The sequence below is a fragment of the Conger conger genome, chromosome 9 (assembly GCF_963514075.1).
Source record: "Conger conger chromosome 9, fConCon1.1, whole genome shotgun sequence".
Lineage (NCBI taxonomy): Eukaryota > Metazoa > Chordata > Actinopteri > Anguilliformes > Congridae > Conger > Conger conger.
Window position 1 is genome coordinate 12,613,716 of NC_083768.1, and position 25,599 is coordinate 12,639,314.

A 25,599-nucleotide genomic window follows, 5' to 3' on the forward strand; every position below is an offset into this window, starting at 1 on the left:
ACAGGAAAACATAACTGGGCAAATGCATCTACCCCGCCTTCACTGGAAGCAGTTGTCTGATGCCACACAACAATGGCAGCACCCATGGAGGCACACATCGTAAACAGTGAACGTGATATAACATTCTCAGAACTTTTGGCAGACAGGAAATGTCACGAGCATTAACAGTTTGGCTTTACTGGAATGTTTTCCATCAGACACCACTTCCCCCACATAGATAATAGAAGCTATAGTTATAGACCAACCCATGTCTGTTTGAATACATGATTTTATATCCCTTTATGGCGTAACTCCACATTTCGCCACAAAAACTGAATGCGGTATTTAGTCTATTTCTCATCCCTAAGTAATCTGAATTTACACTAGCTTTATTGCAATATAGCTTGCTTTTGCACTGCAAAGGATTCATGCTCTTAGTTTGGCAGAGGCTGGTGGAAGAGTGCAGCCAGCCTCAGGTGAGCCGGTCAACTGTGGCGTCCTTACATTTTGGTCCGGTACTATACATTCTATACTATTACAGGTACTGTAAATACTGCACACCCATGCACACCTAAAATGCTAAACAAATATTACCCCTTGTACTCACTGTCTACATCGTTGAGTATTGTAAAATAGGTTGTTACGCTGTATATTTAGTGTAGGGATGTATTGTCATCTTCACTGTTGTAACATCTGAAATGGCAGGCTACTGAACATTACGAATAATGTAGTTATTTTGTATACGGACATGATTAGCAACATTCTTCATTGGCAGAGTTGACCCACTCACCCCACAGTGGTGGAAGAGCGCGGATGTTTACACCAGGGCAAGAAATTGGGAGTACGAAAACTGGTGAGGGCAGACAATGTCCATAACACTTTGGGAAATCCAGTATGCTGTTGAGGAGGACAACAGTACTTTCAGGAACAAGGTTCCAATCTGAACGCAACACCGAAAGTGCTCAGACATCTTCCAGTACTGTGCAAAAGTCTTAGGCACCTGTATAACATTCTGTACAGATAAGATTCTTAAGGTCCTAAATAAACGTACTATACATTACATTTAAATTTATTTATTTTTTTGTGACCACCCTTCGGCGTTAAAACTGCATCACTTCTCTGAGATAGCCAGTGCTGTCCTACAGTTCTATAAGACAATCAGCAGGGAGGTTGTTCCAAGCATATTGGAGAACTTGCCACAGTTCTTCTGCAGACTTTGGTTGGCTCCTTGCTTCTGATCTCAAGTTCTGATCTAAGTTTTTATGTAAAAAGTAGTCATGGAAGTTCCACGATCCATATTGTTACGTTTTCCTATGGCAATATATTGCGTCACAATATTTTGTCCCACCCCTAGTAACAAAAAGGAAATAATATACAGACACTGTAGACACATTTATTCCAATATTTGAACCTGGGTTTACAGCACATTGATGACAACATTTTAGGAAAGTCACGCACAGGGATACACCAGTACTGTGTCTTTTGTGCGGTAAGACCTGGGTCACTAAGCCAACACCACCAAATAGGTACTGGGCACAGCACTTCCTGTTACGCCTCCCTCACACACACGAACACTTTCCTGTGTGGGTTTCCAGAGAAGAGAGGAGAATAAACTCCAGTGGGCAGTTAATGGTGAGGGTGCCGCAGTGCGGTGGGCTCTCCCTAACACGTGGTTTCCCACCCGTTGGCCAGCTCTCAGGCCGAGTCCTCCTGCCCGTTCTTCTTCTTCTTAGTTTCCAGCTCCTTCAGGCCTTCCTGGATCTGCTCCACCGCCTCGCTGTCCCCGGTGGCCTGAGCCATGGCCAGAGCCTCCTGATACATCCGGCCAGACTCCTCCAACTGACCTGTCCACCAAGAAGTGTCAACACCATCAGTGACTGCAAACATCTTCCCTTTACTTTCCCTTTTACAGCACCTTTTGGGATTCTAATGATTATAAATAATTAGTAATTTAGCTGACGCTTTTATGGTTGATTAGACTAAGCGGGGGGACAATCCTCCCTGGAGCAATGTGGGGTTAAGGGCCTTGCTCAAGGGCCCAACAGCTGTGCGGATCTTCTCGTGGCTACACCGGGGCTTGAACCACCGACCTTCTGGGTCGCAGTCATGTGCCTTAGCCACTAGGCTACAGGCTGCCCCGGGTCTAAACAAGTGGTCAAACCATCATTCCTCATCCTTCCCAAAATCCCTGCCTCCTCCTCTGCAGAGCCACTCCCCCAGCCTCTCACCCTGGTGCAGCAAGATGCCCGCCATGTTTCCCAGCAGCACGTGCTGGTCGGGGTGGCCTGCCTCCTTGCCCAGCTCCACGGCCCTCTTCACCTGCCCCAGGGCCTCCTGATGCTGCCCCTGCATGTCCAGCACTGTCGCCAGGTCGTTCATCAGCACCAAAGTCTGAACACAGACGCCCAGCTAAATGCACTTTACACTTTACCACCACATGAACTGAAATGCACCTTAACTGCTATGGTAAGAATGTAAAAAGTCAAATCATGTCAGATAAACTTCTTTGCCCATTTACAGTCACCCCATATGAGATCACAAGTAAATGATTAGAACGCCATTAGAGGATTAACAATGGTGTGCTAGAACACGTTCTATTCCTATCTTGACGTACTTTCCATTCGATTTGCTTCAGAGGAATACAATTACGGTACGGTTTCAATTACATTACATTACATGAATAGCATTTGGCAGACACTCCCCTCCCCTCCCTGTGCACCCATGTCCCCCCACCTGCGGGTGTGCCTCCCCCTGCTCCTCGCGGCATATCTGCAGGGCGCGTCGGTAATCGCCCTGGGCCTGCTCCAGGCGGTGCATGGCGGTCCGGTAACGAGCCCGGGAGTCCAGGGTCAACCCGAGAAGCAGCCTGGTGTCCTTCCGCTCCTCATCTGTAGGGGGCAGCAGAGAGCTGTTCGCGCAGGACAAACTGGCTTCACATTTGTTCACGATCACACCTTTCTTGACTGAATAACTTCATGAATTTGTTCACTGGAGTCTCAGTTCCTTTCGTGACTGGCAAATAGATCATTGTTGTGCGTTATCCTATGTCCACTTTGAATATTTGAGTCAACACAATTACGATTTAAGAGGCTTAAGAGTAAATTCTTTAGAACAGAATAAAATCGACTACAGCTTGTGGCCACCATCCTCTGCTGATTTGCAATACAACATCTGTATCTTGTCATTCCCCGCACCATCTTGGAAGGCACTCTGAGATGGCCTACAGTTCCTATAGGGAGGTAAAGTGGATGTATCGGGAACGATACTTCCGGTAAACTGCTTCCTAGTAAATAGAGCGCAAGCTAAATATAAGCAAACTACGTAAGGTATGTATGTAAGTATGTTTTTCATGGTTTAAACACATAGCTATATACTGAATACGATGGGATTAAACAAAACCGAAGTATTAAACTACACCAAATGATAGTATACACGTATAGTGAGTAGCATTTGATTTTGGACACAGCCTCTGTGTACCTGGCAGAGCATCTTCTGGTAGGTCCTTTTGATTCTCAATCTTGGCCTCCAGGGACTCTATGCAAAACCGGAACCCATGATCAGCTAGCTCATGCCTGGGGCAGGGCAGGAAAAAAGGCATGACACATAAACCAGCAAAACAGACAACATTAGCTCAGGCGGTAAGAGCAGTCGGCTGGCAGTCGGAGGGTTAGTTGGTACCTTGCATGGCAGCCAATCGACGTTGGTGTGTGAGTCCGTGTATGAATGGGTGAGTGAGAAGCAGTAATTGTACAGCGATTTGGATAAAGGCACTATATTTACCATGTACCATGTACCTGCACTATACAACATCCTGTTCAGCATACTGACGAAAGCATCACTAAAAGGTACAATAGTTAATTTCGGACTTCTAATAGTCAAGAGAGGAATAGCAGCAACAAACCACCTTCAAACCAGAACACTGTTTATCCCTCCCCCTTCTCTATAAACGCGCTGAAGTCGGCTGTGGCAATTAAAACCAATTTTCAATGAGCTTGAATTATTGTTCAGCAATACAATGTTTTGGTATAAACCATAAACACAGGCAGAGGGTGAGTCAACATGTCACTGAGCCTTTTTCAATGATAGGAAGAGGTTTACAATGTTCTTGTAACAATGATTTAAGACAAACATCTTACCTATTGTACCTTTAACGCCTGTCACTTAATTACACTGCGCACAAAGAAAATGCTGATGCTAGCGCTAACCGTCAATCCTCCTACAAACACCGGGTATAGTCAACGTCACTGTCACTATGTACGACCTGCAGCCCAGGAAACACACACTCCTATGGAATGACATCACTTCCTGGGGCAGGAATGCTCGCTCAGGCTCCTGACCTATGTCACGCTTCACCCGATGTGTGTCCATCCCTCCCCACGGACTAACAGAGCAGCAGCTCACCTTTTCTGCGTGGCGTATATGGTGGCCAGCTTCAGGGACATCTCAATGACAGCATTGTCATCCTGCCAAGAAAGACAAAAAAGTGGCCAAGCTTAAAGACATCAATGTCCCTCACTGGGACCCCAGGCATGTATTTTTCAAAAGGTGAGAAGTCCAGGGGTCAGAAAATAAAAGTCTTTACATTTGATTACATTAATGCCATTAAAATAGTCTAATGTTCGCTAGTGAGGCAGCGAGATATGGTTCTAATAATTATAAATAATTTGTTATTTGGCAGACGCTCTTATCCAGAGCGACGTACAGTTGATTAGACTAAGCAGGAGACAATCCTCCCCTGGAGCAATGCAGGGTTAAGGGCCTTGCTCAAGTGCCCAATGGCTGTGCAGATCTAATTGTGGCTACACTGGGGATCGAACCACCGGCCTTGCGTGCCCCAGTCATGTACCTGAACAACTACGCCATCTTGTCATACGTTTCCTCCACCCATGAACTCAGTCAGCTGATTTCACAAATTAATTGCACCTGGCAAAAGGTACTTTCCTTCCCTCAGTGACAACTGGGGAGGCAGCTGCTTTTAGAACTAGTCAACGAAAAGCGATGGACTAGCAAACTAGCTAGCTTAGTAATGTATCTACAGATAGAGTCTGCGGGCGGGTCTGTTTACAGTCTTGGAAGCAGCAGCTGCCCTCCAGTCCTCGCTGAGGGAAGGAATGTACCTTCAACCTCTGACCACCAGGTGACTGTGACAAAAATCCTCAGGAGGACTGTGGTTGATTTGGGAGCCTGGACTTTTCCGCCCGGATTTTTCTCCACAACGCCCCCTCTCCCCATCTCTCCCCTCACCTGAGAAGTGCCTCCGGACAGCAGGAAGCTCATGGCTGCCTTGAACAGTTTCTCGGCCTGCGGGAGACATTCGCACAGCGGTCACCAACGTGGCCCAGAAGCAAGGGCGCCGCGGTGGACCACCGTGCCCTCATACTCACATTGGTCAGCTGGCCCTGAACAAACGCGAGGTTGGCCATCTGGAAAAGAGAGAACAAGGGCTTGAATAACAGGAGCACAGCTGCATGGCAGCTTATAGCCAACTACAGATAAAGAAGATGATAGGTTTATGTTTTTTCAGCCTAATGAAAGCAATGGCCTAACTCCTTTCTGTAAAAAAAAAGAAAAGGAAAAAAAGTGCTTATTCAATTGCACAAAGTTTGTTCACACCGAGAGGTAATGGATCTAAAACATGCACACAACGCGAAAGACCCTGGGACACACCTGTAGTGAAAATGTAACTTAAACTAAAACACAATACCAGGCTGTATGTGTAGATGATGGCTTGATTGTTGTGGCTTTGGTGGGCTAGCCTGATAGCCTGGTGCAGGTACCCACTGGCAGCCTCCAGCTCATCCTGCATAATACTGAGCTGAAACACAATTCACCACATTAGTGCTGCAATGAGCTGCAATGCACTGTGCCAGGGATGACACAGGGTAGCAAATCAGGTTCCAAACAGTTCCTAGACACTATGATAAAGTATACAATTCTTTCTCCTATAACCTAAATCAATCATTCACCTAGATAATCTACCGAAATAGTAAAGCAGGACTTGACCATACATTGTGTAATGGGCCATAGAACTAACAAAGTGGACGCTTTACTTTATCGTCGTAAATTAAGAGTGTTGCTTCAACTTTAAATCGAACCACCAGAAAACTAAATAACTTCAGAAAATATTAAATAGAGCTCCACTCTAGGTAACTGCCAGAGGTCCTATACCTTGGCTCGCTTCAACAGCATAATAATCTCATCTTCTGTCTTCTTGGCTTCATCCTCCTCGTCAGATTTGCCGAAGAATGAAAATGCTAAAACGAGAGGAAGACGTGGATGTAGCGAACACCTTTTGGTTACTTATCTTGCTCTAATTTGATGGAACTATTGGCAGACTGCATCGCGTTTGTTGCTATGGGATGCGTTGCCATGTTTAAATCATGTGATGCCTCTAACCAGAAAGTATGATGTTGTTACATGAACTGAATTTGAACTACAGAAGCATTAGAGAGAACTATCAAAACAGAAATTCTCGAGAAAAGAGAAAACGAAAACATGCAATCGTAATATTTATCTTTAGTTACCTAGGGCCGATTAAGTAAGGGACTGTTAGCTAACTGATATATAGTATTTCAAAACTATTGTGCTTACCAAAAAAACTATACAATATGAAATGCTTGTTGATGCTGTCTGTGCGGCTGTCACCGCTGCCCTCGCCAGAGCACACAGCACTACGCAGTTTACATGACCTTCCGTGCCGGGCATGCTGTTCCTCCTCCACAGACCGGGAAGTCACGGCGTTCTCCCATTTCAGTGCTCGCATCTGTACATGTGCCAGGCTCCAGAGGCATTGCGTTCGGGTCCAATCCAGAACCACGGTCTGAAAGCGAGCCCTGTGCTTTAGAAGAAGACGGAAGACACTACAGAACGCCATGCTTGTGTTTTTTTAATGCGAGATGTAAGCTGCACCGGTTGCCAAGTTGGTCTGAAATCCCAAAACATTACGTAAAATGCGCACGCGAAAGACACCGAAATCTGAAAAGATCAGACAATTATACCGTTGATTTTTGGAAAAATAGAAAAACTTGCCAATTTTATAGAGATTGTTTTCCAATCCAAAAAAGTTGGTGACGGTGTGAGATCATTCACAAACTGTCAGTTATAGAAGCCAAGACTGGCAACACAAGACTGGCAACACTGTGCGACGCTACGTAGAAAACGTGACATAACATGACGCACTGGGTAGTTCGTCATCTTAAAGATGCATGGCTCAACAGAGAAAGCGAACAAGAGGAAGTTGTGTTCATCCAAGTAGCCGATTTGTCTTTTCTGTCTGCAACTAAATAAATAAAATGTCATACAGTAACCATTTTGTACGGTATTTGCATAAACTTGCAACTCCCATTCACCATTAGCAGGGGCATTCAACGTCGGTCCTGGGGGACCTCCGTGTACGCTGGGTTTCGTTACAGCCACTATTGCAATACTCCGAATTGGTCCGTTTAAGGCGAAGGTAAAACAATTAGCCTATAAAAGACCTTAAAACTCACGTTTGACGGCCTATTGATTCACCGCAGTCCTGAATTTGATCTTGAGATTTATTACTTTTCATTTTATGCAGTCGTTGGCCAAATAGCACAATAGGCACAATGTGAAGATGGAAAATGGGTCTCAATGGCATGCATAGCCATTTCTGGCAAAATGGCTTAAATGGGCAAATGACCCCTGGAAATATGAAAAGCACCAAATTAAGAAGACACCACCTGGTTTAATTCTTGGATTGCAAGTGCAATTGGAACAAAAACCAGCATACACAGTGGTCCCCTAGGGCAGACATTGAATACCCCTAACATTAGGATTACTGCAGAAACCATGAGGTAAAAACCCATACCTCAGCTTAGTCATAGCACAATAATCTTTAGTATTCTCAGTGGTAGCATTACCAATGAATGTAGGCTATATAGCGTACTTCAGAAAGGCTACCTCTGGGAACAATGCACTTTAATTCACATGCATTTTCATCATGCCTTTGACATATTAAACATAAAAGTGGTTAACCTTCTCTCCTTGGTCAATCTCGTTAGTCGTGCCCTTTTCCTTGGCCTCAAAACTCATGGATTGGCAAAAAATTTCAGGAGCTTATACATTTTATTAGTTTCATTTTTAACAACTTAACTCGGTGGCAATAGACATCTGACAGACAAATCCTGCCAGCATTACTGTTCTGGGAGAGAATACAATGAATCAAATGAATTCACTCGGGAAGCAAGTATTCAGTTTACTCGTTTATTCAGACAAACCCATTATTGCAAATACAACATTAAATAAATGACAAAATAAAAGTTCTTTCAGAATGAGAAAGAAAACTTGATCCATTTGAAGGTTATTACGTTCCTAAGATTTGTACTGCTGTAGATATGGACATTAAAATGAATAAACTGTTAAGTGCAGAGTTGCAGTTTAACTTTTTTTTTTTTGTTTTTTTTTTTTGTTGTCATTGTTGTTTGGACAAACCGAGGTGAAAAGCACAAGGTATCCTTGCAGTCAGGTGGTTCAGGTCACCAGCCAATCAGGATGCAGTGTGAACTGGGAAGGCGGGATGGGGAACCTTTAGGCCATTTCTGCATGCTCTTGAAAAATAGCTATGAGACTGAGGGGGCAGTACGTGGATGGTAATGGATGAGTCCAGAGTTCTGGGGTGGCGTGGCGTCTGGAAGATCTTAGAAGTCATGCGTCTGCTTGTCGATTTTGGATTTCAAGTGCTCCTTGTATGCCAGGATGTCTCTGTTCCATTTGGTGATGGTCTGCTTCTCACAAACCCAGATCTCCTTCGCCACCTAGGAGGGAAAGGGGAGGAATAGCAACAGTTTTACTTTCAGGGGATTCAGATTCGAGAAGCTTGAGAGCACATGATTTCTGGGATACTTAATTAATCATTAGGCGATAGAGCAGGGGTGCACAACCCCGTTCCTGGAGATCTAGCGTCCTGTGGGTTACAACTCGAACCCTAAACAGCCACACCTCATTCAACAGCTAGAGGTTTTGTTGAGTTGCTAATCAGTAGAACGAGGCATGCCAAACTAGGGCTGGCATGAAAATAGAACTGGTAGAGCTGTAGAAACAGCCCTGCTAGAGGTAATGGAAGGATTAAATGATCACTTAACATAACATTTGCAGTTGATTTAAATGCCTTCATATAAAGTTTTTATTTTATTTTTATTTTTTAAAGATATTTTTTAGGCCTTTTTCAGCTTTATTGGACAGTATATAGTATAGAGAGACAGGAAGAATGGGAGCGAGAGAGAGGGGAAGACATGCGACAAATGTCGGACGGTCGGATTCGAACCAGCGACGTCGCGGCTCGCAATGAGCATGCGGTCAGTGCTCTACAGGCTGCGCCACCGAGACACCCTCCTTCATATAAAGTTAACTACACCTGAAAAGAACACCCCTGGGCTTTTGACCCGGGAGGCTGAGACCAGGGAGGCTGAGACCAGGGAGGCTGAGACCAGGGAGGCTGAGACCAGGGAGGCTGAGACCAGGGGGGCTGAGACCAGGGGGGCTGAGACCCGGGAGGCTGAGACCAGGGGGGCTGAGACCCGGGGGCTGAGACCCGGGAGGCGGAGAGGGGACCCACCTGCTGGATGAGCCTGAAGTCGTGGCTGACCAGCATCATGCCGCCCTCGTAGTCGTTGATGGCGTCGGCGAGGGCGTCGATGGTCTCGATGTCCAGGTGATTGGTGGGCTCGTCCAGGAAGAGCATGTGGGCGTTCTGCCAGGCCAGCCAGGCGAAACAGACCCGGCACTTCTGCCCGTCGGAGAGGTTCCTGATGGGGCTCACCTGGGGGGAGGGGGGGGAAGCAAGGCAGGAGTCAGGGGGGCAAGAAAAAAAACATCATCCCCTAGCACTCAGAGAAAGCAGCATTAAATATAGTTAATGTACTTGATTGAGTGAGATTTCTACAAACTAAATATGATCAAAAGCAAGTTTGGAAATTTAGATGCATCTAAAAGTACCAGATACAAAGTTTTAGCTTCCAGAAACACAAGTTTGCAGTTACTCTTTCAGTATGATCAGTGGATGCCCTCTCAGTGTAAAAGCTCTGCTCTCGGGCGGGGGTCGTGCCGTACGATCAGTTAAACGCTTCGGTCCAGTCTTTGTCAAGGCGCCACACTGAGAACATGTGCTCGCAGCGACGCTACAATTCGGCCTTTTGTTTACATCATGTCACCACGGCAACCCCACAGACTTTATAATTGATTAATTTATCCAATCAGGGCTGCACTAGCACAGTTCCTTCACTGCCAGGACTCATCCTGTATAGCAGCACTTGTCAAATTTGGCCCTGGTTCCCTTTTCTCCTGGGTAATTAACTGGACAATTAGTGCCATCCATTGGCCACAGACTGTCTTCACAACGGACTCCAAGGTAAAGGCAGAGTGGAAAACCAGCAGTTCAGACCTCGAGGACCGTGATTTAATGAGTTTGAGTTATTTCTAAGTTGAGCTGGTGGTCAGTTTTTTTCTCTTTTTCTTAGAGACAGAAGATACTTTACAGTGGAACGTAGCAAACATTTTTTATAACAGGCATGAACCCCAAAAGAGCACACACACACACTTTAGTGTGAAGAAACTTTCAGCAGTTCCGTAGGTAGCAGGGAGGCTGTCGTACCACTCGGCACCAGATCTGCAAACAACATTAGGGGGAAGGGGCTGGGGAAGGGGCACCCCCAGAAGCACATTCGGCCTCACCTGCTGCTTTCCCGTCAGGCCGTAGCGGCCGATGATCTTGCGCATCTCCTCCTTCTCCTTGATCTCGGGGTAGCACTTCATCATGTACTCCAGAGGGGACAGGTCCAGCTCCAGCTGCTCTGTCAGGTGCTGCGGGGGAAGGAGGGGGGAGAGGGGGGCTTCAATACAGAGCGTGTGGGGGTGGGGGGGTCCACAGGTGCCGGAGGGATATTAAACACTTCTGGCTTGCGTTAGGGGTGGCATGTTACCTGGTGATATCTGCCGATCTTCACGTGGGAGTGCTTCCTGATCATGCCGTCTGTGGGGAGTAACTGAGGAGCGGAAACAGGAGGGTTAGGACCGAAAAAGAAAAAAAAGCCTAATGAATTTTGAACTGATCTATTGACTCGTGGTCCACATTTAAAACACCATCATGGATGAGTTAGAGATGGATTAGAAGTTAGGTGGCCGTAAAACACTTGAAACCGTAGCAAACATCTCTCAGGATACAGTAATGGTGTAAACGGCTGTAGGGGAGAGCGGGGGGGGGGGGGGGGTTAATGGCTCAAGTAATTTGGGGGCCCGGCCGTACCTCTCCCGTGAGGAGCTTGAGCAGCGTGGACTTCCCGGCCCCGTTGGGCCCCACCAGGGCGACCCGGGTGTCCAGGTCGATCCCGAACTCCAGGTTCTTGTATATGTGAGGCTGGAGAAAGACGGCAAAGTCAGTCCCGATGCGCGGCACAAATGCCGTCGACCCCCCCATTCAATTATCAAAAGAGCAGCTCCGAGCAGAACCACGGGTGCTCTCCACAGGCCGGAGCGGGGAAACTCACCGCGTCGTCAGAGTATTTGAAGCTGACGTTCTGGACCATGATTACCGGAGGGGGAATCTTCCCACAGGGAGGAAAAACAAATGACAGGGTCTACCAGGAGAGAGAGAGAGAGAGAGAGAGAGAGAGAAAGAGAAAAGTCCTTTAAATCACAAATTATTATACAATTCATACACTTACAATGTTTGTACGTTACATGCTAAAAGGAGATCTGCGTCTTTAAGATGCACCTTTATGAAAAATGAAATTAACCACATTTTCAAGCTATACACAACTCTGCAAAAGTGGACACACAAATTCTTTAAGGGAGATGCAAATTCTTGATTGAGTGACATTTTTTCCTAATTAAATATGGTTCAAACCATGCTGGGGGGGGGGGGGCTTACATTGGGGGGGACCAAGATACAAAGTTTTAGCCGAAACACAAGTTTGCAGTTACTCTTTCAGTATGATCAGTGGATGCCCTCTCTCAGTGTAAAAGCTCTGCTCTTGGGCGGGGGTCGTGCCGTAGGATCAGTTAAACGCTTCGGTCGAGTCTTTGTCAAGGCGCCACACTGAGAACATGTGCTCGCAGCGACGCTACAATTCGGCCTTTTGTTTACATCATGTCACCACGGCAACCCCACATCATTTATTTTATTTATCCAATCAGGGCTGCCCTTGGCAAGTACAGTTCCTTCACTGCCTGGACTCAGTTACAGCAGCAACACATCAAATCTGTCCCTCTGATCAAAATCCGGCCCCGGTTCCGTTTTCTCCTGGGTAATTAACTGGACAATTAGTGCTATCGATTGGCCAGACTCTTCACAACTGACTCCAAGGTAAAGGCGGTGGAAAACCTGCAGTTCAGACCTCGAGGACCGTGATTTAACGCCCTCCCGCTATAGTAATTCTAAGTTGGAGCCGGTGGAATCGGGTTTTCCTGAACAGCATGCCAAGTGGCTCTGGCGGTAGTGCGCTTACCTTGTCATTTACAACACGCTCGGTCAAGCCCGATGCTACCATCTTCTGCAGGGTCTTCTCTTTGCTCTGGGCCTGTCGGGCCAGCTTCGCCGAGCCGTGCCCGAACCGTGCGATGTAGTTCTACACAGGACGGACGGACAGACCATCAGCATGCATGTGTGCGTCAGACAACACCGGTAATGGTCACACTGCGTTTTCCCCCACATAGCCTCAGGAGCTTCGACAAAGGACTGAAACTTCAGCACATCAGAACAAACCTGTGGCAACAAAGTTAATCCGCCAAGCGGGGAAACTGAGGAAAGCAGAGGAAAGCAGAGGAAATTCCATCTTTGGCCACACGGGGGCGGCGCTCACCTTCATGTGCGTGATCTGGTCCTGTTCCCAGTTGTATCGCTTCATCTGATTCTCCTCCAGCTCCTCCCTGGTCTTCACGTACTGGTCGTAGTTACCCTTCATTAAAAATAGACAGCTGTTACGACGCTGGTAACACAAACCTTTAGAACGGAATACCATCCCTTCAAGAACCGGGATCCAGCGCAGAACTGGCATCGAGGATAAAGCCCTAAAATAAGTCCTGAACAGGCCTGACCCGTTATAATACAGAGGCCATAAGGGATCCACACTCTCCAAACTGTACTCGGGGAGTGCAGATTTCACCAGAGTTGGGCAACACGACCACAGTACAGTGCGTATCGCGGTGTAAAAGCTCAGCTCTGGGGCGGGGGTCGTGCCGTAGGATCAGTTAAACGCTTCGGTCCAGTCTTTGTCAAGGCGCCGCCACACTGAGAACATGCTGCTCGGGGCGACGCTACAATTCGGCCTTTTGTTTACATCATGTCACCACGGCAACCCCAGATGAAAAATAAACAAATAAATAAGCAGGCAGAAGGCAGAAGCTCCGCCCTCACAATACCGTTTCGTCCAATCAGGAGTGCCCTCAGTAAGTACAGTTCGTTCTCAAACTAGGATTCATCCTACATATCATTCCCCATTGAAACTGGTGGAATTGCTAGTCAGTGATGGGGTTTCCTGTGTAGCCAGTTAACTGCCTCGCATATAAATTGGGCCCACTAGCTACATCTCTCCAAACAGTGCTTTACACAAGCATAAGAGATAACGGGTGCTGCACCTTATATCATTTAATCTTTCCCAAAGTTAACGCAGTAGCATTACGTTAAGGACAAGGTGGTGTATCAGGTATAGGTGGTATATACACAAGGAGGTATACAAGTTTCCTACTTGATGCCGATACTTGACTACACAGGAAAATGGTCTAACTAAAATCGTAAAATTGTGAATATTGCTGCCCTGGTTCTGCGATGCTCAGGCCTCAAGCATACAAGAGATCAGCAAATTGGGTTTTTACATGTTGAGGACGGCATATGGACACCAAAGCCTACAGGATTCATCAAGCAGGAAAGAGACACCTTGCCGTGAGCACTCCAAACACTCGAGCTGTATAAACACCCGTCACTACATATCACACTATTAGATGATTAGTGAATCATTTCAGCATTAGATAACTAGTCTAATTACTGTGTGGAGATCTACTGGAGACAGGATACCAATAACATCCCTGTATGGAGACCCGTCTTTTTTACTGGTTGTAGACTTTGAGGGTGGCCTTACCGTGTAGTACTTGAGCTTCCGTTGGTGCAGGTGGATGATGTTGGTGCACACGCCGTTCAAGAAGTCTTGCGAGTGAGAGATGAGGACCAGGATTCGCTTAAACCTGAGCACCGTACACGAAAGGCAATCAGTAGGTAAAACCGAGCAGTGTACAAACAAGACCAGCAACACATTAAACCTGAGCAAGGCACACAAGACAATCAGAAGCCCAGTTTAGCAATGAGCTGTCCACATGTTAGACACGGTATACCACACCGCATCACATTAATATGCTGCCAGTCAGCATGCAAACTGTACCACTCGCCAAAGTAATCCAGCAGCACACAGGGACAGTGTCTTTCATCCTGTACCTCCCTACGTGCTATAAAGACAGTCTATACGTGACAGACTAATCAGGAATCACTTGAGGGGGGAAGGTAAATATTGTTTGTGCAGAATTACAGAACCAGGGCGATTTTACATTTGTGTACAGGTTTGACTACCAACTGATCTTTGGCCACCGAGCAATCTTTGTACCAGTACAAATGGCGACAGTTTATCAAAGGGATGTCAAACTCAAGTCCTGGAGGGCCGCAGTTTCTGCTTGTTTTTGGGGCGTTCCAGCACAAGAGACGCATTTCAAAGTCTTTCACTGGCTAAAGAGTCCATTACCGGCTCGGCGGAAGGCGTGAAAGTGGGCGTGATGCTTGTCACAAAATGGCGGACTCACTGTCGAAGCTCCTCCTCCAGCCACACGCAGGCATCCAGATCCAGGTGGTTAGTGGGCTCGTCCAGCAGCAACATGAACGGCTTGATGAACAGGGCCCTGCAACAGAGAGGAGAGGACAGAACGGGGTCAGCTCCCAAACCTAGAAACCTACACCACACACATGGGGCGACATTGGCCCAGGGGGGGGTAAGAGCAGCCCTTTCATTGGCTCAGGGGGGGTAGGTAAGAGCAGTCGTCTGGCAGTCAGAGGGTTGCCGGTTTGCATGGCAGCCAACTTCCGTTGGTGTGCGAGTGCGTCTATGAACGGGTGAATGAGAAGCATCACAATTGCGTTGTGGATAAAAGGCGCTAAATAAATTCCCACTATTTCCCCCCCCCCCCCCCCCCCATCTACAGACATTGCTACGGCAGGAACCGGGCAGCTGCTCCGATCAGAAGAACGCTTCGGTCCGTTTTTGTCACGGCGCTGCAGCGCTGTGGACGTACTGCACGGCTGCAGCGCTATCATTCGGCCTTTCATTACATCACCTCAGAGCAGCTCCGCTAAACGGGTGGCATTTGTATTAGCGCCTTTATCCAAAGCGCTGTACAACTGATTACATTACAAGCATTTGGCAGACGCTCTTATCCAGAGCGACGTACAGTTGATTAGACTAAGCAGGAGACAATCCTCCCCTGGAGCAATGCAGGGTTAAGGGCCTTGCTCAAGGGCCCGATGGCTGTGCGGATCTCATTGTGGCTACACTGGGATTAGAGCCATCGACCTTGTGTCCCAGTCCTTTACCTTAACCACTACGCTACAGGCCGCCCCCTGATGCTGATGCTTCTCATTCACCCATTCACAGGCGCACGCCATGCAAGGCACCAACCAGCTTTGTCTGGAGCAATTCGGGGTTAGGCGTCTTTCTCAGGGGCACTTCGACACACCCAGGGCGAGATCAAACCGGCAACGGCTCTACCGGCTGAGCCAATATCACCCCCACACCCTAAGCACAGGCATCACCCTCGAGTGCATTTATGCATTGTGTGTGAGGGCCTCAATGTATGCACAAAGAATTCCTGAAATTCCTCCCCCCCGATTTATTAATCTTTACTTATGCAGGCTAGGTTGACTTGAGCATGACCATTTTTACAGCACCATCTTATTAACACCCCACTACTGACCCTATAAGGCATGTTGGGATTGTGTTCGGAAAAGGCAGTCGGGCTGTTCTTAGTAAGTCATGTTATCCGACTAAATGCTTTCCTGCGCTAACACAGCCAGAGGTTAAAGCAGGGTACTGTCCCAGAGAGGAGCCCTACCTGGCCAGCCAGTGGTTAAAGCAGGGTACTGTCCCAGAGAGGAGGTCTACCTGGCCAGCCAGAGGTTAAAGCAGGGTACTGTCCCAGAGAGGAGGTCTACCTGGCCAGCCAGAGGTTAAAGCACGGTAGTGTCCGAGAGAGGAGGTCTACCTGGCCAGCCAGTGGTTAAAGCAGGGTACTGTCCCAGAGAGGAGGTCTACCTGGCCAGCCAGAGGTTAAAGCACGGTAGTGTCCGAGAGAGGAGGTCTACCTGGCCAGCCAGTGGTTAAAGCAGGGTACTGTCCCAGAGAGGAGGTCTACCTGGCCAGCGCGACACGCATCCTCCACCCTCCGCTGAAGTCCTTGAGCTTCTTGCGCTGCATGGCGGCGGTGAAGCCCAGGCCGTGGAGAATTCGGCAGGCGCGCACCTCCGCCTTGTCAGCGTCCAGCTCCTCCAGGCGCTCGTACATCTCCATCAGCTTCTCGCACTCGGCTGCGGGGGGGGAGGGGGGAGACGAGAGGTGAGCGGGCAACGCCGAGATCAACTTCACCCCGGCACAACTGCAAACGCACACTGCGTGTAGGGCGGCAGTGTAGCCAAGAACAAATCGTCCCTCACAAATATGGCTCAAATTCAACTCGAACAGCTAATGTGGAGTTAGCTCAAGAACATATTTTTGGCAAGGATTCAATCTGCCGAAGGGGAAAGGCACAAATACAGAGCAGGTCTGTAACGGCACTCGCATGAATAGCAGGAGAATAGCCGTTTTTCTGGTTGCTATGGTTTCTTCTCATTGTTCCTCACTCCAATAAGTCATCACATGACCAGCACACGTGACGCTGAGGATATTGGAGTGAGGGATTGCTATGCCACGCCTAGGAAGGGAGTCTGCCACCATCAACACAGCTCCCATGGTAACGTGGACAACAGACAGGACCGGAACTACAGCCAATGGGGATCCAGCATGGGTTCTTACGGGAGGTGAAGGGGACAGAATATAGGATTCAATTCACGCATCACCCCTTTCCTCCAGTAAGGACATCCCTACAGCTCAATCTCTGAAACCATGACATCCAGACCAGTGATTCCCAAACCTGTTCCAGCAGGCCTACAGCAAGTTTTCATTTCGACCTGAATTCGGCACACCAGAATCTACCAATTAAGAGGCTAAACGAGGCCTCTAGCTGTTGAAAGGAGATGCGCTTCGTCAGGGTTGAGTGAAAACCTGCAGGACGGCAGATCTCCAGGAACAGGGTCGGGGGACCGCTGACCTGGACGGACAGTGCGAGTGCGCGTGTGCGTGTACTCACAGTCCTCGTGGGCGAGGCGCTCGGCCTCCTTCTCCAGTTTGATCCTCTCCTCGTCCACCTCCATCACGCACTGCAGCGCCGTCTTGTCGCTGGGCGCCATCTCGCGCGTCAGGTGGTAGATGTCGATGTGCTCGGGCACGGGAATCTCGCGGTAGCCGATCGCAGAGAGTAGCATGGACTTGCCTGCAAGACGTCGATGCCACGCATTAGACGGATGCTTTTACCCGAAAGCTACTTAGTCGATTTAGACCAAGCAGGAGACAATCCCCCTGGAGCAATGGAGGGTTAAGGGCCTTGCTCAAGGGCCCAGCATCTATGTGGATCTTATTGTGGTAACACCGGTCATGTACCTAAACGACCACACTAGACCGCCCCCACTACAAGCCAACGCATGAGAAAGGAACCCCTCCAACATGGTCACGCAATTCACAGTGAGCTTCAATCTCACCACCTCATCACAGCCACATCTCATAGGCCCAGCCCTACCACAGTACGCCTCGCAACCAATCATAAGCAAGCATGATGAGAAAAGTCAAACTCCCAACCCTACAGACTGATCGGAACGGCCCTTATTCCTAGGAAGTCTTCCTTTTCAGCAGCTGCTCTCGAAAACATGCCTCAGTGACACGGGGGTGCCGGGGGTCACATATAAATAGCCTTAACATGACAGCAGCTTATTAGCGCAGGAAAATACACTGCACAGCTCACAGGAGAGGGCTGGAATTTCAAAAGAGACAGACAGCCCAGCTGAAACCCAAGATTTGGCAACATGGATTTGGCAACTCATTATGGCTGTCTTCTTAAGCGTCTGTTACTCTGCAAAGTGTCTTTGTGACAGTCTTGTGTAAAAAGCACTGTACAAATGAATTGAATACTGGGAGAAGGGCAAGCTAGAGCTCAGGAACTAGCACGCAGTTTGGCCAGCAGCCCGCACGACCTTTCCACTGCAAGTTTTACAGGTAGAGCGTTGGCCATCGCAGGATTAGTTACGAGTGTCAATTATCCTTTTCAGTATTACTGCTCATCTTAATCTATTGAAATACACTTATGTTCTTAGGAATTAAGTTGCCCTACATGGGTGCCACAGTTATTTAGGAGTGGTAGAAGAGGTGGTTACAAGTGGCCAAAACTGGCCTTGGTTTTTTTTTTAAGCTTATTCCCCAGTCTTGAGACGTTGCTCACTACCACCACTAAGGTTAGCTCAGGTGGTTGTTTATCACCCCTTTCAATGCAAGTCAACAGTAACAACTAAACACAGAATTTCTCCCCCACAAGAAAACGCAGCCACAATCTGAATTTTACATTAATCTAATGTGTCCCTGTGTCAATGTTTTTACATTACATCATATGTCATTTGGCTGACGGTTTTATCCAAAGCGACAGAGTTGATTAGACTAAGCAGCAGCCAATCCGTCCCTAGAGCAATGCAGGGTTAAGGGCCTTGCTCAAGGGGCCAACGGCTGTGCGGATCTTATTGTGGCTACACCGTACTTTGTTGTACGTCGCTCGGGATAAGAGCGTCTGCCAAATGCCATTAATGTAACGTAATGGGTCCCAGTCAAGTATCTTAACCACTACATTACAGGCCACCCTGTAGCATAGTGGTTTGCGCAAAATTTGTCAAGTTATGCAATTACGACGACATAATACTGTGAACAAAGCCGGAAGCCGCTTGCATCACTGCTGAGTCACCATCTTGGGGAATCCATGCCCATATAAGGGCTTCCTGTTTCCCGTCGGCGGTCGGTTACCTGTGCCGTTGAGGCCGATCAGGCCGTAGCGCCTGCCGGAGTTGAGCTCCAGGCTGGTGTCGCTCAGCAGCTCCTGGCCGTGGAAGGTGAGGGAGAGGCTGCTGATGTGCACGTCGGTGCTGTTGGGATGGGACGCCAGCACGCCCGTCACCGCCCGCGCCTCCGTCTTCTTCAGCTCAAACTCGTCCAGCTCCTTGGTCAAGCTCTCCACCCCTGCCAGGAGAGAGAAATGGTTAAAAAAAAAAAAAAGGTTGGCATTTATATAGCGCCTTTATCCAAAGCGCTGTACAATTGATGCTTCTCATTCACCCATTCATTCATACACACACACACACACACACACACACAAATGGCAATTAGCTGCCATGCAAAGCACCAACCCGCTCGTCAGGAGCATTTAAGGGTTAGGTGTCTTGCTCAGGGACACTTCGACACAGCCTGGGCGGGGGATCGAACCGGCAACCCTCCGACTGCCAGATGACTGCTCTTACTGCCTGAGCCATGTCGCCCCATAAGAGAGAGAGGGAGAGAGGGAGGAAGTACAGAGTCATTCCCCCGTAACAGGAGCCCTTTCTGTACTCACTCGCACCGGTGAGAAGTGTAGAACGATTCAAAAGCAGTTCTCATTTTACTCAGCAGAGACAACCTACACCAGGGCTGCCTGAAGATCTACCATCCTGTCAGTGCGCTCATCCCAACCCTAATCTGGCATACCTGATTCGACAAATTAGCAGCTTAATGAGATCCCGAGCTGTTGAGTGAGGAGTGCGTTGAACCTGAAGTGGAAACCTACAGGAAGGTAGATCTCTAGGAACATGGTTGGCAGTCCCCAACCTCAAGACTCACACCAAATTGAGAATCATAACCACAGCCCATCACACACTCGGCCACAGGCTTCTTTTTTTGGGGGGGAGAAAGCGACAGCATCCATCGTATCATCAGCGACTCACCATTCTCCTCTCCGTTCTCCTGGCCCTCTGCCTGCTCCGCCTCGCCGTTGACCTCGTCGGGTTTCTTGGTGCGTTGGCGAGCCTTGGCGGCCTCCTTCTTCTTCGCCGCCTTCTTCTTGGCCAGATCAGACGGCATGGTCGCAGACCTCGGGTGTAGTTATGAACCAGAAGACCGCAACCTGTGGGGAAAAATTAGGCTCAATATCCACCCGTGTTAACGGAAACAGGTATACGGCAATGGACGGGGCACTAAGCCACATCAGTAGCACAGCTTAAAATAAAATACAAAAACAACCCCAGTACAGCACAGTGGCAACTTACAATCATCAGCTGCAATCATTGATGCTAGGACAGATGTGTCAAATCTCGAGAACGGGAAAGTAACAATTACGTGAACTGAAAACGGGTGCATTTACTTCGGGGTTTAGAAAAGAAAGGCTTTGTTCAAACGTCTTGCTTTGTTTAACTGTCTAACGTTGCTGGCCTATATAATAAACCAAAGGTACAAACGCAGAATGCTCTGTTGCCAGCTAGTAACGGGAACCCGCGTTACTGTATCCCAACAAGGAAAGGATGAGCCGTTGTCTGATCTAATTTCCTTCCTCCAGCCCACCGCCAATCCTTAACCGGCTATTGACGTTATACTAGCCAGGAAGCTACAGATTTCCACACCTCAAAATTCGCTTCCAAAAGAAACAGCGTTTCCGGATTAGCTATTTGCGTTAGATTTAATTTATACTTCAATCCTAATCCTCACATTTGCTTTGGAAATTCATAATCGGTCAAAAACGCCAAACTTCACTACCGCTAATTTACTAGCTAGCAGCACGTGTTTTTCTCTGCTAACGAAGCTAACCGGCTAGCATTACACATCCTTAGCGAGCAGAATAGCATCCCAAAGACGGTACTACGTAGCAAGCCGGCAAGCCGTTGATATCGTGACAAACTATAGTTTAATCTAACACCGAAAGGGTTTTAGAATTAGAATTCAGCTCTGAACTAAGCGCCCAATCATAATATCGTTACACCAAGATATGTCTAACGTTACCAACAGTCTCCATTGTCATTCGCTAATTTCAACATTTCTGGAACAGGCCTAACGTTATTGCCTAGCCAAGTCCCACTGTCCAGCCAAGTTAGCCGGTTAACAGTAGCTGCTCCGACTTGCCGTTTTGACAAGGCCACTAAACTTTAACTGGCTAACGTGCCCGGTCGTTAGCCCTGTAAAATATAATGGTAATGTACGTATTCACCATTACTTTCTAGGTCACCGATTTAACATTAGTTGGCAACATTCAGTTTGTCGATTGATCCCGAGGCCTAGCGAACTTGGACATCGTTAACGTCAGCTAAGGCTAGTAACAACGTTACAATTAAAGTACAGTATTTTTACTGTAACACATTGAAAGCGCAGTCAGTACTAAAATAATGTTGAATTACAATAGCGAATTCTGTTAGTAGGTTAAGAGTCCCGTCCAAAAATGTCCAACCCCGAGCAACGTCCACTATCCTTTTTGCTAACATTAGGCCCCACATCGGAAGCAGGCAGCAGTTAGGCTAACGAGTCAATTAGCTCATAAACAACATGTAATGTTAACCGCAATTTTGGAAATGTCTAGCCGACAGGCAAGTATAAAACTGCGGAGCTACGACAACTGCGACGATTTCAAAAGCCGGCAACAAACATTACGGTCATAACCATATTTTCAGGAAACATGTTGTACACCGTTAACGTTGGTTAGCTAGACGCTGAAGTAATCAGGGTACTTTCGGTTAGCTAGGTAGCCAAATTCTCTGCCTAAATCGAGTTCATGGGCCTCTCTGCCCAGCGTTATGTGCATCATGGTTTCGGCCCCGTTAGCTTGCCGCATTGCCACGATTTAGTCGATAGTTCACTTAATCGAGGCGCTTTCTTATAGCTACAATCGTAGAAATCTGGTAAATCACGCCACACAATTACTGCACCCATTTATAATATGAGATCCAAATACTTAAAAAGGTAATTAGCTAGCTCTTATTTTCTCCTTACCTTTCCCTTTAGTCACCGGCGACACTGAGGGACGGGGGGGAAACCAGGCAAGACAATCTCGCGTGTCCACAATACCGGTTCGACAACCAATCAAATGCCGAATATCATTGTCTTAAATATGGCGGGAGTTTGACTCCGCCTTTTCTACGGGGATGTTGGGTAAAGTAGTTTTAGGTCATCATGGTTGTTCGTCAGTACGTGGCTGATAGTAAGAAAGTACCGATTTATAACATCACGTTTAGGCACAATTCCATCAGAGTATCATTATTAGGCTACTTAAATAATGTGATCTCTAGTTCAGACTTTCAATAATAAATGTTAATTATGAAAAACGAAGAATCTTTATGAGTAAGACATGACTAGGGTTTAAAGGCTGCTTTGCCCATTTCTGTCTTAATTTTCAGTGCTTATAAAGTCTTAGACCTACATTGTTTAATTCTTATACCATCATTCAATTCGCAAGTAATGGGCACAAACATTATATATATATATATATATATATATATATATATATATATATAGAAAACTAATATTTCCTTAATTGCTTAACTTGCAAAAAGGTCCAGTTAGATCATTCAGCTCCAGATTTCAGGGGAGAATCCTCATTTCATCGGTACTCCAAAAGGTGATAATGTCATCGAAACACAAACCTGAGAAAGTGGCAACAGGAAATGTTTAAATATAGCAGCAAGCAGCGATGTTGGGGACCAAGGGGGAGCCACAGCACATTGTGACGTATGTTCTCATGGACTGCAAATCTAATCCAAATACCATTCATACCAACTTTAGTGCATATTGGATTTAAGGTACATATATATTAATTATGGCAATTTTGAAATGGTGCTGTATTTCCACCCAGGGTGGAACTGGCATGAAATTTGCTGCACATGACTGACTACAGGTCCCTCCTGAATTTGTACAAAATTTTAGTAGAGGCTGGATTTAAAAGTGGGGTCAAATATCTTTTCCACAATTTATGCAAATTTTCTGGGAGTTGGGGGCATGCTTCTCAGGACTGTTGCAAGGAAGCTGTCTGGTGGGGTTATTGTCCAATTTCATACAATTCAATCTTATGGAACAAATACAAATGAGTATTTTGGATGGTCACCTAGTATAATCAACCTTGCTCAATTAACAAGGGGGTTTAGAAACAAAGCCAAAGATAGACAACCACCTGGGTGAGGCCAGAGTGATCAATAGGTGAGAGACAGGAGTTGATTTGCATACCTCAGTGACAATGACCATTTGGTTTCCTTCCACACTACATACATATGTAAGGATGGCTATTTGTTTCCTTGTCACCCAATCAGGGACAGGGATTTTATTTCAGAATTTCCTGAATTTTATTTCAGTTGTGGGGCATAAAAACTTGTGCCCAGACAACACCACTTTGTAATTGTTCTGCACTGCTTTTACCTGGTAAGTTTCATTCTGTAAAGAAGAATGTTGCTACATTAATAAATTGCCATTGACCTAAATTTTGGAACTACAAGTTTACTTTGCAAAGGACCTACACCCTCTATAGGCCATTTTGCACTACTCATCAGCAGTATGGGTTTTATTCATCATTATATTACATGTAATTTGGCAGATGCTTTTTATCCAAAGTGACTTACAGTTGATTTTAGACTAAGCAGGAGACTCGGAGCAATGCAGGGTTATTGTTTATTGTTATTGTTATTGTTTTTTAAACCTTATTGTTTTCCATTTACGTGGCACTCCCTCGGGCATATTATATGGAAGTACGGCATCAACTTTTATTTTTATGCTGAGGATACTCAGTTGTATAAACCCTTATTCCTCCTCCCAACCTTTATACCTAGAAACATGCCAAGTTAAAATTAAAACATGGCTGTCTGTGAATTGCTCTGAATTTTGAATGTGGTGTCCAAGCAATTAACACATATTCAACCAGAGTGGAGGGAACTAAATACTGAAGCGGTATATAGCAGGTAAAAGGATTTAAATTAAATGAAAATAAAATCTGCATATTCTTGGCCCGGCGGCACGGATGGTGCAGTGGGTAGCACTGCCGCCTCACAGCAAGGAGGTCCTGGGTTCGAATCCCCGTCAGCCGGGGCCTCTCTGTGCAGAGTTTGCATGTTCTCCCTGTGTCTGCGTGGGTTTCTTCCGGGTACTCCGGTTTCCTCCCACAGTCCAAAGACATGCACGTTAGGCTGATTGGAGAGTCTAAATTGCCCGCAGGTATGAGTGTGTGAGTGAATGGTGTGCCCTGCGATAGACTGGCGACCTGTCCAGGGTGTATTCCTGCCTTTCGCCCAATGTATGCTGGGATAGGCTCCAGCCCCCCTGCAACCCTGATCAGGATAAGCGGGTTAAGATAATGGATGGATGGATGGATACTCTTGGCCCACCATGGCACATGATTTGGCACAACTGTTTTAACTGCTGATGAAACTGAGCTTCTAATAGTTAGACAGGATTGTTTGAATTGTATGAGGTGACACTGAGGGAGATGGCTCAGGCAATAAGAGCAGTCGTCTGGCAGTTGGAGGGTTTGCCGGTTCGATCTCGCCCTGGGTGCGAAGTGTCCCTGAGCAAGACACCTAACCCCTAAATGCTCCTGATGGGCTGGTCGGTGCCTTGCATGGATGCCTTGCATTGCTGTTGGTGTGTGAGTGTGTGTATGAATGGGTGAATGAGAAGCATCAATTGTACAGCCCTTTGGATAAAGGCGCTATATAAATGCCAACCATTTACCATGAATTGTTCCTTGTTAGACAGGTATCTGTCTCAACATTTGACCACCACCCTTAATGGTTGTAAGATATCACAGAGCCCTACAGTGAAATAATCTTGGTATGATCTTTGATTTGTCCCTCTCATTTCACTCACGTTAAGGCTAGGACAGCATGTTTTAAAGATCACTGAACCATATATATAAAGAGGAATCGAATCATGCTAATGCTAACGCTTGGCCTTCTAAACTTTACAAAATAATTTCCAAAGTCAAAGGCTGTGGTGCTCGGTTCCAGTAATAGGAACGCTGCGATTGACAGCTCATTGGATATGAGTCACAGCCGTTTCAGCGCTGTGAGGAGACCTGAAACTAGACTGAAAAAAAAAAAAAAAGATTGTTATTTGAATTAGAAAGTTAACGATTCTGATCAGTTAATCTGATCAGTTAATAAATTAATCTGATCATGTCCCTTTTTATTTTCCATTTTATTTTCATGCTGAGGAAACCCTTATACCGTTATACCTGGAAACATGCCAAGAAACATGCCAGGATCCTTTCCAGTATTTTGGATATAAAATGAATGAAATTACTGAATTTTGGATCCAAAAATGAAGGTTCTTCTATCGAAAATAATTGGTTTTGCACGTTCACGCCTGTTTTCCGTTCTGGTCCCTCAGTGGTGGAATGACTGGCCACTGTCAGGACAGCAGAATCCCTCCCCCTATTTCGACGCAGACGAACCTTTTGAGACTATACCTTTGTCCTCCCTCTTGATTCCCCATTCTAATATCCCTC

General features: G+C 46.8%; 2 protein-coding genes across 3 annotated transcripts; both read right to left on the reverse strand.

The window, feature by feature from the left end:
• Positions 1–1,374: 1,374 nt before the first annotated feature.
• Positions 1,375–7,087, reverse strand: ttc19 (tetratricopeptide repeat domain 19). 2 transcript variants are annotated; one of them, XM_061255433.1, is made up of 10 exons: positions 6,571–7,070; positions 6,148–6,233; positions 5,684–5,794; positions 5,364–5,402; positions 5,224–5,280; positions 4,381–4,442; positions 3,457–3,551; positions 2,713–2,867; positions 2,208–2,370; positions 1,375–1,823 (listed from the first exon to the last, which is right to left on the reverse strand). In XM_061255433.1, the coding sequence occupies exons 1-10, from the start codon at positions 6,851–6,853 to the stop codon at positions 1,675–1,677; spliced, it is 1,200 nt and encodes a 399-aa protein (XP_061111417.1). In that variant the 5' UTR covers positions 6,854–7,070; the 3' UTR covers positions 1,375–1,674. The 2 variants fall into 2 exon arrangements, with proteins under 2 accessions (XP_061111417.1, XP_061111418.1); XM_061255434.1 differs by lacking the exons at positions 1,375–1,823; positions 2,208–2,370; positions 2,713–2,867 and adding an exon at positions 2,880–3,208 and having other exon boundaries at positions 6,571–7,087.
• Positions 7,088–8,191: 1,104 nt separating this feature from the next.
• On the reverse strand, positions 8,192–22,220 carry abcf2a (ATP-binding cassette, sub-family F (GCN20), member 2a). The gene is made up of 15 exons (XM_061255165.1): positions 22,104–22,220; positions 20,075–20,253; positions 19,125–19,337; positions 17,374–17,556; positions 16,384–16,555; positions 14,782–14,877; positions 14,073–14,175; positions 12,798–12,893; positions 12,444–12,563; positions 11,484–11,573; positions 11,243–11,353; positions 10,920–10,982; positions 10,672–10,800; positions 9,557–9,760; positions 8,192–8,756 (listed from the first exon to the last, which is right to left on the reverse strand). Exons 2-15 carry the CDS (start codon positions 20,208–20,210, stop codon positions 8,640–8,642), a joined length of 1,833 nt encoding a protein of 610 aa, XP_061111149.1. The 5' UTR covers positions 20,211–20,253; positions 22,104–22,220; the 3' UTR covers positions 8,192–8,639.
• Between the last annotated feature and the right edge of the window lie 3,379 nt (positions 22,221–25,599).